General features: G+C 35.9%; 2 protein-coding genes across 5 annotated transcripts in view; both read left to right on the top strand.

The window, feature by feature from the left end:
• Positions 1–1,712, top strand: part of LOC310724011 (activin receptor type-1-like) — a 41,148-nt gene extending 39,436 nt beyond the window's left edge. For all 4 annotated transcript variants that reach the window (XM_083537747.1, XM_083537748.1, XM_083537746.1 and 1 more), the window contains 2 exons: positions 96–226; positions 730–1,712. In XM_083537747.1, the coding sequence (XP_083393873.1) occupies positions 96–226; positions 730–864 (266 nt within the window). In that variant the 3' untranslated portion in view covers positions 865–1,712. The remainder of the gene's footprint in view (positions 1–95; positions 227–729) is intronic.
• A 7,545-nt stretch (positions 1,713–9,257) lies between these two features.
• Positions 9,258–14,979, top strand: part of acvr1c (activin A receptor type 1C) — a 49,328-nt gene continuing 43,606 nt past the window's right edge. Inside the window, exon 1 of the mRNA XM_083537786.1 lies at positions 9,258–9,615. Coding sequence (XP_083393912.1) covers positions 9,549–9,615 — 67 coding nt within the window. The 5' untranslated portion in view covers positions 9,258–9,548. The remainder of the gene's footprint in view (positions 9,616–14,979) is intronic.

Here is a 14,979-nt window from a genome sequence, read left to right as displayed (position 1 = left end):
TGTGGTAATTACACCACTGGTTAATATGGAGATCTGAGAAGTATAATGTTTCACTTAAAAATATATATAAAAAAATTTTTTTTATTTCTATGCAGGTATTGTAGAAGACTACAAACCCCCCTTCCATGACGTAGTGCCTAGCGACCCAAGCTTCGAGGACATGAAAAAGGTGGTGTGTATAGACCAACAAAGACCCAACATCCCCAACAGATGGTTCTCGGATTCTGTGAGTATACATTTGAATCTCTCAATTAAAAGTTACAAATTTAATTACAACATGAATATTCATATTTAGAATGTTGTGTATATACTTGAAAAAGTTTCATTCACTTCACTGTAATCACTTTAAAACTGTTATAAAACTATCATTCATATTTATTTATTTAACAAATCTGAGTCAACTCGATACCTTGGGAGGGAAAAAAAACCAACTATATGTGTTCCATTTTAATGGCCATAATGAGATTTCTATTGTTTTAAAGGGAACCTCTATTAATCTTTAAGAATCTCTACATAGTGGCATGTTAAGTCTAGTGGATACTATTAAGGATCAATTGAACACCCTGTAGATCCCGTTAATATTTATCTATCTTAGATATTTCTACAATGTTTATTTTTAAACATAACATTAATTTTGAAATCAACTCAACCTGAGGCGGCTCACTGCTCTGAAATAACTGTTGTTTCGTTTGCTTTGTTGTTTGATTTCTTAATATTTCTGTATTTCAGACTTTAACGGCCATCGCCAAACTCATGAAAGAGTGTTGGTACCAGAACCCGTCGGCGAGGCTCACCGCTTTGCGCATCAAAAAGACTCTGACAAAAATCGACAACTCTCTGGACAAAATTAAAGCGGACATTTGAACTCTTTTCATATAGAAGATAGTCGAAGGCCTTTATAATGTCCAGCGGAAGACTCGTTTGGAGAAAAAAATTAAAAATTAAACAAAAAGGGACCGCACGGGCACCGTGCTCTCTTAGAGGCACAATGTATTTATTTAAAAACGTACAGTGGGACACGTTTTGGCATCCAAAGATGGCACAGTGGGCATTTCAAAAAAGACTTCAGATCTGACCTAGCTTTCACAGAGACTGTTATTGTAGCAAGACCCGGAAAAGAGGAAGTCGCTTTAGAGCTCCAGTTTACTTCTAACGCAGCTTTGATTTTTAGAACTGTCTGGAAATGACGTCTTTCGTTTAGCAATATTGTCCGTGCTTCTTTTTGATTAATTGCACTGGCAGTCGCTGGCATTCCTTACTTGCACTGTTACGGAAGAATTTGGAGGGAAAAAGACGACGATTTGCCAAAAAAAAAAAAAAAAAAAAAAGCTGTATTTTATATTCCACTAGCATCATATCCTTATCCATTATCAACCACAGGAATAACGCAAGCAACTTTTAGTTTTATGTTAGTCTTTTTTGTTGTTGTTGTTTACTTTTGCACTGCCGTTTACAGTATAACAATCAAAAAAAGAGCATCCCTGCCTCCATTCATGTCACCCGAGCTGTAATTTATTTTACTTTTACTTTTATGAACCTTACAATAGCCACTCTGTTACTGTTTTGCCCAAGATGTTTGTGTCATTGATTTATTTTATAATCTTTTTTTTTTTTTGTATTATTGAGCATTTAGCTATTTACCTTTATTTGTTTCAGAAGCTTTATTGAGTATAGATGCTAAAGTAAATTAAAAAAAAAAGAGTTAACTCAAATATTAGGCAATGCCTGTAAACTGTTTATATATGGATATGTGCACTGGCCACACAAATTAAGTAAAAAAAAAATGGTTTGTTTTATTTCTTATTTAAATATACAATTTAACTGTAGCAATTAGGTATAGATTTCACCCTAACTGTATTTTTATGAAGTAAAAATTAGCAGATTTCATCATAAAAGTTTGACTGTTTTGACATATTTCATAAAAGAAATTAAATAAAAATGCTACAGATTAGCTACAGACTCCAGAATAGCTACAGAGCTACAGATCTCATAATTAGTATCAAGTACATCATAGTTTTTCCGGGTCAAAAAAAATCTAAGGAACAATGAGATTTCGATATGCAACTGTCATCTATTATTACACTAGCTAATCAGGGAAAGTTGATAGTGTGTGTGTGTGTGTGTGTGTGTGTGTGTGTGTGTGTGTGTGTGTGTGTGTGTGTGTGTGTGTGTGTGTTTATTCCATTTGGGTTTCTATAAGGTGATCATGTACTGCTTCTGCATCTTTCTATTTTCTTCTAATGCCATAATTGTAAACTCTGCATTTTATGCAATTTATTATATAAGGAAAAAAATGGGGTCTTTGATTGAGACTAAAAAATAGCTCTCACATCAGACTTTAAAGAACTTTTCATGCCTTAAGAACAAGGAAAAAAACAGATATAATACACACTCCACTTTGCATCAACCCCAATAACGACATGAAAATATGAGACGAGCAAGCTGATACACAGACCCTTTTTTTGCTCTCTATTTGACTTTAGAAATTAGCTGTGTTTTTGGCTAAATAAAGGTTTTTCCATGTAATAAAATACAGCCAAACATGCCAAGTAGCAAGTGGCATCTCTTTGCATGAATTTATCATCGTAAAAATAAATAAATAAATAAATAAATCCTGTGAAATGAAAAATCTGTACTGAACGAGTGGATAAAGGGGGCGGAGAGACCATTTTATCTGAATTACATCTGTTCAATGTGATTTATTGTTTTACGGTGGACTGGTAAAGCCATTGCATAGAGGATTCATTTCACTTTAAGATGTACAGGCGCATTATTAAATATTAAAATTAATTCATCAAAAACTAAAGTTCATTTTATTGTCCAAAGACAGATTTTAGGGGTTGGCTGAAGGACATGTGGCTCCTGTGGTTGCTGTATATTACAGTGTCATTCTTTCCTCTAATTGAAACACATTATTTGAGTAGATTTGGAAAGATTTTTGCGACTCAGTAAAATGATCCTGCCAATGTTTTGGACACTTTTGGCAGCACTTTTTTCTGTTGGTGTTTTAACGGGTTTTTGGAAATGCTTTCAAGGTCTATTGTAACTTTTAAACAGATTCATTCTGACTATAGTCTTTGCAACAAATATTGGAATAGCAGGTGCAGGTTTTTTTTTGTGTAAGTTTTTTTTTTTTTTTTTTTTTGCTGAACACTAGAGACATTTGGGTTTGAGATGTGTTGGAGATAATTTGTGTGAATTATAGCTTTTATTTCCTGATATTTTCATCTTGGTGTGTTAAACAAGTTAGAACATGGCACCTTTGGTGTCAGACCAGAAAATCTTTTAGGTGAGAAAAAGTATTGTAACAGGTAATCTTATGCTAAATGCATTGCAGTTTTATTTGTATGATGCTTTCAACATTGGACGTCCTTGATGCCGCTAAATAACTGCATCAAGCACAGGTTTTTCCAATCGATATCCTTTTCAGGAGTTATGCTTGGTTGGGTTAAGGTTTGCTAACTGGCTTTGCTGGTGAAAAATCTTCTACTTTTATTCTCTGATGAAATTCTTGGTTGTGTTGGGAGTGTTTGGGGCTAATTTCTTTCAAGTCAAGTCAAGTTTATTTCTATTGCCCTTTTCAATACAGACATTGTCTCAAAACAGAATTTCAACAGTTAAGGTGAACAGTGTGTATTTATCCCTGATGAGCAGCGACTGTGGCGAGGAAAAACTCTCAGATGTTTTGAGGAAAAAACCTTGAGAGGAACCAGACTCGAAAGGGGAACCCATCCTTATTTGGGTGACATCAATTTCTTTCCTGCATGATTGATCCTCCAAATTAGGTTAGATGCATTCCTCCTGTAAATTCGCAGACGAAATGTTCCTGGAGAAAATCATTAGTTTTTATCACCAATAAAATGATCCTGTTCAAGAAGCAGCTATGCAATCATAAACCACTGACACTACCTCCACTGTTTTAATGATATTTTGGATCATAAGTAGATCCTTTCTCTTTATCACTTAGTTCTTTCCATCACTTTGCCAGAGGAATGTTTGTGCCTTGTATTTCTCTCAGGTTGATGAATGGTTTCCATCATGTAATATAACCTCTAGAATTTCTGCTCTCAAGATTTTTCCGAACAGTGGGTTTTGATTCCTCTAACCCCCTGCCCTCTAGACATTGTTGGTGATGTTGTTTTGGGGTATTTTTTTTCCACAGCTCTCACAGTGTTTCTGTATTCAGCTGCTATTTCTGTTGTTTTCCTTAGCTGACTTGTTCTATGTTTGGCTGTATACCAATGGTATCTCTCTTTTTCAGGGCATTCCAATTTGTTTTATTGGCTGTACCGAATGTTTGTGTGCAATGCCACTGATCGATTTTTTCCTAGGTTGGTCTGACATCAAAAGTACCATGTTCTAAGTTGTTCATCACATCTAGATGTAAATTTTAACGCTGTGATTCTTATATATGGTCTCCTATTCATCGTTTGATTAGAAACCTATTCTCTTTAGTGAATAGCAAAAATGAAAGAATTGGTGTTATTGTGCCAGCACTTTGAGAAGGGCCTGTATATTTGAAAACTATGATTAGCATCTACAACCACTAGCTTGAATAAATTGAAATTTTTTAAATAATGGAAAGCTCAAAAAATATTTGAGTTACCAGACCATATCCTGCTGATCCTCCGAAAATGCATTACAGCGTAATGGACCATGGGCAACAATTAGGTGCAACTTTACCTTATAACCTTCAGTTTGAATAGAAACTGAGTACAGTGAAGCAGAGGATGGAAAATACACTAGTATAAAGCAGAAGTGCTTTTATCATTGCTGCTAATGCACTGTGAATTTGGTTGAAATGAATTTGTAGTAGGTCTATTTCATTAGTCTGATTTAGGGTATTTAAAATAAATCGCTACTTTTAAAAATGTATTGCAAGACTCAGTTCTCCTTTTGCTGGAAGCACAAAAGAACTGTGCTTCAGAATGGCATTTTATTTTGCTGTCCAATTCGACTGAGGTCTCTATGCAAGCAGAAGTGTATACACTAATGACCTGTCCTAGACTTGTTTGGCCGCTGATCTTTGACACACTCGCTCTACCCTTGGCCTGATTTTCGCCCAGAAACATGTCGCACGTACTGTGCCAAAAGTTGGAACACTGTGCACTCAGATGAACAGTAAACCAGAAAGCAGTGCAGGCATTTCAAAATATGATCATATTTCTGGAAATATGGCATCTGCTATCTAAATCCACTTGTTAAACTGAATAATAATTTGACAAAACTTAATTTCTGTCTCCTCACATGCTGACAAAATCCTCTTACCTGCAAATTTGTCTTTTATTAAATATATACACATACATATATACATACATACACCTTGTGTGTCCAAACTTGGTCTGTACTGTATGCATGTGTATGTGTGTGTGTGTGTGTATATATATGTATATATATATATATATATATATATATATATATATATATATATATATATATATATATATATATATATATATATATATATATATATAATCTTAACTTACCCCTGGCTTATTTTTAGATACAATACAAGTAAAAGAAATTACCATATTAAAGTCGGCACCTTCTGAATGAGAGAATTCATCTTCAGCTTTATAGTATAATGTCAAACTGTACTACAAAAAGTCTTAAAAATATGTTGAATATGAGCATATTGTGAATAGGTCTGGGAATTCTTGGAGGTCTTGGACTTTTATTTAACAGCAATAGCCAAAACAATGAATCCTGCACCTAGTTGAAGTTCCTCTAATCGTTCATATTTGCCTGTATTTATGTTGGTAAAACAATATTCTTGTGTGCAGATTAACAGTTTGTGCAGTACAGATACAAATACAAGTATAATGAAAGAGTCAAAATGGTCAGTTGTTATGACGATCATTTTGCTAATTAGATTGCTGATTGCTTACTTGCAAAAGAATGCTAGCTTTGTACTTTTATTTGTTCAAAGTCAGACTTTGATGTATGTAAAATTAGAGTTAGCAATTTAAGACATTTAACAAAATAACATTTTACTTAATGGAAAATTGATTCTTTCCTGGGAACATGTTGCATAAACATAAAACATGAACACTTGGGTATTTTTGTGACCTGGTAAATAGGAATATTTTAGCAAAGAAAGTTCCTCATGTGGTGCAAACACTTTGAATGCAGTAAAGAATTCAAATCGTTTGTTAGAACATAATCCATTGATGACTGACTAAAATAATTGCAAACATCTTTAATATAAAAACTGATTCATTACCAACATGGATCAGTTTTTATATTAAAGATGTTTGCAATTATTTTCCTTTGATTTAACCTTGCGTTTCCTTTGATTTAATCAAATTGTTATGAACTGTGGACAGTTTTATTTAATTTTTTAAGAGAAAGAACATTTGTTCTCTTAACCAGGTTGAGACCTGAATAAATAATAAAATGTCTAAAAATGTATACATTATATTATTTATTCAGTTCTTAACCTGGTGTCACTTATTAATCGTTTTAATAAGGAATTCATTAAAATAATTAAGCATTAATTACAATTGTGGCACAGGTGCATTCCTGAGGCTCTCCTGTGCCACAATTTGATTAATTTGCTGCAATTGTTTGAGGAAAAGCTAGAAACACAGAAATTCACTTGTATGGTCTACTTTGTATGCAAAAGCTACTCAAGTAGATACTCGTTGAATATTGTGCCATCAACGCTGAACAGAACAAAGGTTCTTTCTCTTTAAAAAAAAAAATAATTAATTAATAAAAAAATACTGTCCACAGTTCATAACAATTTGATTAAATATTGACTCATATAGTGACTCAATCTATTGTTTAAATTCTTGTTGTTACAATGACTAAAAGCTTAATGGTTTTTTTTTTTTTTTTTTGGCTTGGGAAATGTTTTTTTCCCTAGGAATGAAAAACACTAATCATAACATTAAAACTCCATACAGTGGTGGAATTTAATATACACCAATTGAACAGTGGGTTCTCTAAGAAATGGGCAAAAGTAAGGATCTCAATGAGTTTGACAAGGGGGACAAATTGTTATGTTTAGATGACTAGATCAGGGAGAAGGCCCATAACCCCCCAATGGGTGCTCAGTTGTGGGAATGGGGATGAGGTACTCCACCATGGATGGTCCTGGCTGCGAAAGCAGGAGGAAGGGTGTTGGGCTGGCAGCCTGATACCGTTTAAAAAAAAAAAAAAAATTAAAAAAATTGTCCTAGGAAGATCAACTGGTGAATCAGCATCCAAGGCTCACTGGTGTGGTGGGTGGGGAGCAATACCCAGCCTGTCTGGACTGATCCCACAGAGGTGCTATTATAGCACAAATTGCTGAAAAATGTGATGCTGGGTCTGATAGCGAAGACATATGGGTTTTAATTTCAACTCTATCGAGCTATTACAGTACACAGTGAATGAAAAAACATTTCTTCAGGAACAAGGTACATAGAACAAAAAATTTATTAGAATAAACTAGATGGCACAAAACTAACCACAGCATACAGGCCTATACAAAGGTCAACATACAGTACACACAGGTGTGCAAAACTCCATGAGTTTCTCTGCTTTCCTTACTCTCTGAGTCATGTGATATGAAATGGTGCAATTCCCAAACCAGGCAGTGATGCAGCTGCTTAGAATGTTCCTTTATAGTACCACTGTATATTGTGGTGAAGATATGTGGTGGCACCTTTGCTTTCCTTAGTCTTTATAGAAAGTAGAGAGACTGCTGGCCTTTCATGGTTTTGGAGCTGGTGTTGGGGGACTGTGTGAGGCATTCCACTAGGTAAACACCAAAAATTGACCAAACACCAAAACAATAAAGACTGAGGGGGGAACCAGTGTTCTCAGGGGGACTCAGTGCTTATTGTGGTGGTGCTGGGGGTTCTGTTTCTGATCCAGACTGACTAAGGTCACTGAAGTATATACAGTGAGCAGGATTCAAACATAGGTGGCGTTATTGTCCAGGTGGGTGAGAGCCAGATGCAGTATGGTGCCAAGGCTGTTGTTTGTGGAGCAGTATGTTTGATTGAAGCACTTTGTGATAATAGAAAGGTATCAGAACACAGCACATGACGGCTTACTGCATATGGAGCTGTGTGGTTGCAGACCAGTCAGAGTGCTCATGCTGACCCCTGTACACCACTGGAAGTGCCTACATTTAACAGGTAAGCATCAGAACTGGACCATGGAACAAGGGAAGCAGATTGGCTGGTCTGATGAAACACTTTTCCCTTTGCATTATGCAGTCGAGTCAGACCATCGAGCAAATATTATATAATAGTGATCATACTTATTCATTTTAACTTACAAATGTTAAAACTGACTCCACTTTCACGTAGGCTTTTTGCAATGGCAATAGCTGCTTGTAAAATCTGTGCCCTGCAAAAGAATACAGACCCCTGACCAATTATCTCTTATCACTAAATTACTAATGGTACATTGAAATTTCATTCCATTTAATATTTTATTTTATAACATTGCATTATGATTGGGGGGGGGTGTTAAAATCAGGAGTTTATACTTAGCACTGTAGGACATTAATCTTTTTGTTCTTGAGTCACTCCATTGTTACTTTTTTTACTTCTTTTGATTTTAACATGATAATCAGTCCCTGCTTATTCAAAGCATCCCCACAGCATGATGCTGCCCCCACCATACTTCACTGTAAAGATGGTGTGTCTTGAGGTTTGAGGCACACATATTGACTTGAATTATGACCAAAAAGCTTGATTTCATCTGACCACAAAACACATTATGTGCTTTTGCTCTAGATATCGGTGACTGGTACACCATTACGCCACCGCCAGCCACTGAACTCTGTAACTCCTTCGAAGTGATAGTTGGCGTCTTTGTGGCGTCTCTCTCAAGTCTCCTTTTTTTGTTAGAGCACTGAGCTTTGCGAAACATCCTTTTTTTCTTGGCAATGCCTGGGTGTGTTGTGGTGCAGATTTCATTTCCTTACTACAAATCCAACTGTGCTCACTGAGATCTCCAAATATTTGGACAATATTTGGACACATTTTCTACTCCTCCTCTAATCTATGCATTTTTCTTGTGGAACTTTGTTCTTTATGTTCCTTCCTGACTAGATAACTTTCAACAATGAGGGTTTTCATCCAACTTTAATCATGCACAGATAGATGGCAATTTCTTCCAAATCACAAAGGGGTGAATATTTATGCAAGCATTTTAGTATTTTATCAGGAAATTTCAACGCCATTTATAATTCATCAAAATGAGAACATTTGTGAGGGGTCTGAATACTTTTGCAATGCATTGTGAATATAGTGCGAGTGTGTGTGTGTGTGTGTGTGTGTGTGGTGACGATAGCTCTAATCGGTTTATATTCCGGTGTGGGCCGGAGGCGGAGCGGATTATTAACCCCCCCTCCCCCAGGCCTTTCACTACGCTTTTATTGTGAGCGCTCCGTTTTTCCGCACAGCGCGTGAGACTGCGGTAAGTGACGCGCGCGGTCACGAGCAGTCAGGAGTCCTGCAATGCGAGCGCGCCGGGGGAAAGCAGCTGGGTCGCGGACAGACCCGTGCGCGCGCGTGTGAAAAGAAAAGGAAACGCGCATGTAGCCTATGGATTGTTTCGGCCTCAGGTGTGCGACGCTGCTGCTGGCGGTGACGCTCGCGCCGCTCGTCACAGGTAAACACAGCCGCTTCGTGCTTTCTAATGCTTTCTAACTTCCAAGCGACTTCACTGGCTTCCTTTTAATGCTTCCTTTTGCACCAGTTGACCTCATAAAAACATCATGATTGTTTTTTTTTTTTTTTTATAATTTAATGATAAACTTGGAAGAGGACTCTGAACCTGAACAGTTATAAACCCACGCGCTATAAAGCAACACAACTGTTGCACCATAGAGACGAAACACTGGACAGGAGTTTTCTTATTTTCATGAATAAAGAAGAAAAAAAAAAAATTTCTCCATCAGAATGCGGCTTCCCTCAGTTTTAGGGCTCATGGAGATTCCCCTTTACTCTAGTGTGCACGTGGGGGGTGTTTCCCTGCTCTCATAACCCCCTCACTCACACTTCACTAAGTGATTTCACGGGGTTAAAATAGTGTGAGAGCAGAGCAGAGCAAACATTTAAAATGTGCAGAAACTCTTTTTCTACCAGGTGGAGTGTGCAATCAATCATTTCTGAAATGTTTTGCAATTTGCAACGATGACCTCACAATACTGTTTTCTCTTAAAATGCAAAAAAAACAACATTTGTTTGCATGCATTGATCAATTGTGACAAACAAATAACTTCTTGACATACAAACAAATGCACACTGTTTTGAACCAGAAAGAATTCTGGGAAAAGATTCAAACCCTTTTCATGTATGAGGGTCTTATGAAAACAAATACACAAAGTGCCTGAATGAATGATAGATAGATAGATAGATAGATAGATAGATAGATAGTTAGATAGATAGATAGATAGATAGATAGATAGATAGATAGATAGATAGATAGATAGATAGATGTTTGCTTTGCAATATTGTTTTGCGGCTGCAGTGTTTTACAAATGTATATTAAACACACACATACATGATTCTTCACTCCATCATGTACTACTGCACTTCCCAGGCTCTTTTTTTTTCTCTTTATCTCATTGATGTCCTGTGTGTGAGTAACACGTCCTGTTATTTTCCTTTGAGATTTCTGGTGCAATTAATATTTTTATTGTTCACTTTATTTATTTATTTGTGTTACAGTGGTGTTTTATTCAGTGTTGCAGTGTGAACGAGCACTAAAGCATATTTTTCTCTCTTTAAATGTCTACTAAAATGATTGTATTTTTTCTTCATTTTAATTTTTTTCCTTTGTTTTCTTCTCCCCAGACCTTATTTTGCTATCTGTAGGCTAATTTATTCAAATTTAAATCTGCATATTTTTTTTAATTCTGTTTGACGGTTTGGAGGAAATGCCTCTTGATGTTCAAATGTATTCTTTGAGTTTTACTGCATCTCTTCATTCTTAAAGGTTCCCTTCTGCTGATCCTGATGCTGTCACCACTTGAATCACTTAATATTCAGAATAATGTGTTTTACAAATCAAATGAGATGAAATGTTCTTAAAACGTTTATTGTATTTGTCTAGATGATACCCTATACCACCTACCTCCGGTATACACCAGACCACTAGGGGGTAATAAAGCAGTATTATTTGAAACCTGGTGTGAATGGTTTTCTATTTCAAACTATAGATAAAAAAAAGGTGAAAAAAGTCTTAAAATCCTCTAGATTTAATATTACAATAAGCATACATTTTCTATATATAAAAAAAAAAAAAAACAGTCCTAATAATCAGCATTTCATATTAATACCTTAATGCTCTTGACATATTAGTTCTTTAGAGATTTTATTATGAATTAAATATAGTTGAGGACATACTGGAAATTTTCATAACATTTTTTTTAAACCTAAGATAGTCTTATTCATCGTTTTAAAGCAATTTTAAAACACCTTAATCTTAGAATAATGGTTTCAGGATTGAACCGGACATGCGTAACATTTTTGATGCATGATTTATTTAATTTGCTGAATGAACGAGGCTCTTTCATAAATGCCTGCTTTTAAGACCCCTTTTTCAAGTCTGCAGTTTTCCCTATAGCTTATGTTTCACAAGCTGAACTTACACCTATTTCTGCTTATTGCAAAAAAACGAGTTGTGGCAATAGGCAGTTCCAGAAATATTCCCAGTAGTACACATTTTTATATATGTTTGAGTGGCCTTAAGTGACCCTGATGTGTTTTTTTGGGTGTTTGTTCAAGTGTATTGAAAGACTACTTTTGATCTGAGTGGTTACAATATAATTTGTTTCCTTTGTATAGACACACTCACGGTACTTAACATGTGACAATGTACAATCCAGCCCTCTATGTATAATTCAGCTGTCAGTGATACAAGTACTGAAAGCCTTTTCTATCAGAACACAAAAAAAAAAACACTTGTTGCCTCACATTGCTGACTCACAGCTCCTGGGTCCTTCAATCAATCTTAATGTTGGGTTACTGTCTGTGTGAGTTTAATCTGTACACCTTCTGTTTGTGCTCTTTGTTTTCTTTCCACACTCAGTTGCCCCAGGTTGTGATGGATATCCAGGGTGTATTTCCTTATTTTTTTAGTCTCCAGATGTACTGGTCGAGTTAGTCCACAGCCACAGGATACATCTGATCAGATAAAAAACCCAATATCTTAACGATTTTTGCAGAGTGTTGAATAAAGTGTCTGTCAAAAGATGATAAACACCTTTTTTAAAAAGATTTTTTTTATGGTTTTTAAGAGACACCTGCATGTCCCTTTAATTGATATGTAACCAACTAGGCAATTTAACAGTTTACTTTGACCAAATAAATATATATATTTACAGATCTTGACCTTTATTTTCATTGAAAAATCCTTCCTTAGAATGAGTAACAGTTTTGCACACTCCCGGCATCCGGACAATGTGTTTCTCCAAATATTAATCTGAAGTGTTTTGCCATGTCTGTTATAAAAATTTCTGAAGGTTTTTTTCACTTGAATATTTATTTCTGACCTTGCGATCCAGTTCATCCCAGAGCAGTTCAGTAGGGTTTAGTGTGGTTACTGGGCAGATCATTCCATGATAGACAGTTTGTTACTGTTAAAAAATGCTTATGGAGCTTGGATATTAGTTAGCCACAGTTCAGATGGAATTGCATGGTGTTGAATTATGGAATGGGAGTTATGTTGGTTCAGTACTCCTTTCACTTGGAATAAGTCTCCAACCTTCCCTGCTCTAAACCAACCACAAACCATTAAGTTACCACCTCCATGTTGGACTGGGGGTGTCCTACATCAAGCTCTTTTGTTAAATCTGGACTCATCTGTCCATAGAACTTTCTTCCAGTCATTCACTGGGTGTTTCCAAACATTTGACAGACAGAATTATTGTGCATGCCACTGATTATGAACAGTTTGTTACCTAGGACATGACCAAAGATGACCATACATCTGAAAAAGTGTAAATACTGTAAAATTGTAAATAGAATTTTAACACAATGTATCTAAAAAATCCATCCGAGAGACTTTGAAGTCCAATGCTCAAAGCCTTTTTTGTGCATGTAGCTTCAAATTACTTAGAAGAACAGCTAGAAAAAATGGCCTTTGGAAATTTCACTATCTCTGTGTTTTGAGTTTTAATGTGTTTGAAGAATATGCTGTTGGATAGCAAGCGGCTTGTGTGACAATAAAGAGAAAACATTTTTTGAAAGAGGCCGTAAGGGGAAAAAAAAAATCATTTTGATGTGGATGAAAATGTAGTCAGGGTTTTCTTTTCTGAGGAAGGACTGAACTGAACTCCTGCTTTCTACACTATACAAGAGAAAATCAATTCAGAGAAAAAATAAAACCTTTTTGCAGAATTCAAAGAATTTTATTTGGTCTATTTCCGGTAAATTTGTTAAGCTGCTGTTGCTTTTTCAGCTTTTACTTCCATATTTCTATTTCATGACATATTCCATGAAACACTGTTTTCACAGTGTGCATTTACCAAGAGGAATGAGCTCATTTAAAGATTCAACTTTGTTGTAGTATAATTACATTAATATAGGGAAAATAGACATGTTTATTGGAAAAAAAAGTATTTGAACGCTATGTACTGTGATTTAATAGGATATTTCTCCTGATGGGTTTAATTCTGGAAATCATTAAACCTATCAGGATGGATATGTTACACTATATGATAAAGGTTATCAGTCAAAAGAACTTTACATTGATTTGCAGTTACTTACTTTTAATAGTACAAGTGGACCCTATGGATACCATGTTTACAGTGCATAACATAAGGAAATAAAAATAAAGCGCTGTGAACACTTTCTGAACCTTTTTTTGGGTACTCAAACTTTTGCCACTTACTTGTAATGCAGTGGAACATATGGAAATTCAGTCTATGATTAGTTGTACAAAGTCTATTTTTTTGGAAGTTACCCCTAAAACTGGTAACTATTATGTACAGATTTGTCTCATTTCCCCAGGTGCCTTTACACTGTCTGTATAAAAGATTAAATGCTACAGTCTAGCTAGGCAAATTTTTTGTGCAAATCACTAATCCATGTGGGATATATTTTTTTTGGCCACAAGCTTCAGGATCGTGAAGGCTCTAGGATGATCTCTTCACCTTTGAATGCTGAGACACCGTTAATCATTTTTGAAGTCAAGCTATAGTCTCTAGGCTGAAAAATGAGTTTTTCCATCAAGCAGGTACTGGTGAGTAAACAAAATAATTTCGCATGTTTGCTGACAGGCTATAAGGAAATGTTTTGTGATTGATATGCCAGTCACATTAAGTCTTTCATCAGATGTATCCAGGTATTGGATTTATCCTTTTTTGTGGCATAGACGTTTTCTGGATTGTTGTTCTGAAAGAAGGAGAGTTGAACCTGTTTTAGCAGAGCAGGTGCGAGTGGGGCAGTTTGAGATTAGCACAGTGTTAGTCTATTAGCCTTACCCAGATTTACTTGCGCTCTAAAATCCTGAATCCTGTTGCGTAACATGAAGGGTACAACTCACTCAACTAGTGGCTACAAGATGGTTAAAGACCAAAGACGTTAAGCAGATTATACTCATCCTTATGTGGCTATTTCTAGCTATTAATTGTAACATGAGGACAAAAAGGTATTTTTTTGGACTGCCAAGGGATTGAGTCTAGGGTCCTAAGGTCCTAGGGTCTAGACCAGGGGTCACCAACATGGTGGTATTTTCTAAAAATAGCTCACTATAGTGCCAGTCACCAGTGAGCTGCATAAAATGTTTTTTTTGTAGCTATTCTTTAAATCTGTCACGGATAGACCGAGAGTCGAAAACTGGAGTATGGTTAAACACCTTGTCTTTATTTAGTCTGAACATATACAAGGCAGAGGCTTGAGGAGAAGTACGAACTGAAGAGCGGGTAAAATCGGTAATGCGGGTAGTCTAGGGATGATCGCCAATGTGAACCATTAAAGGCAAACCTATCTTAAGCGCTTCTTCCGAAGCGGAGCCAGGAGCATGGAA

Source organism: Silurus aristotelis (assembly GCF_946808225.1).
Source record: "Silurus aristotelis genome assembly, chromosome: 3".
NCBI classification, from domain to species: Eukaryota; Metazoa; Chordata; class Actinopteri; order Siluriformes; family Siluridae; genus Silurus; species Silurus aristotelis.
The sequence above is the reverse complement of the archived record's forward strand: the minus strand, read 5'-3'. Positions and strand labels throughout refer to the sequence as shown.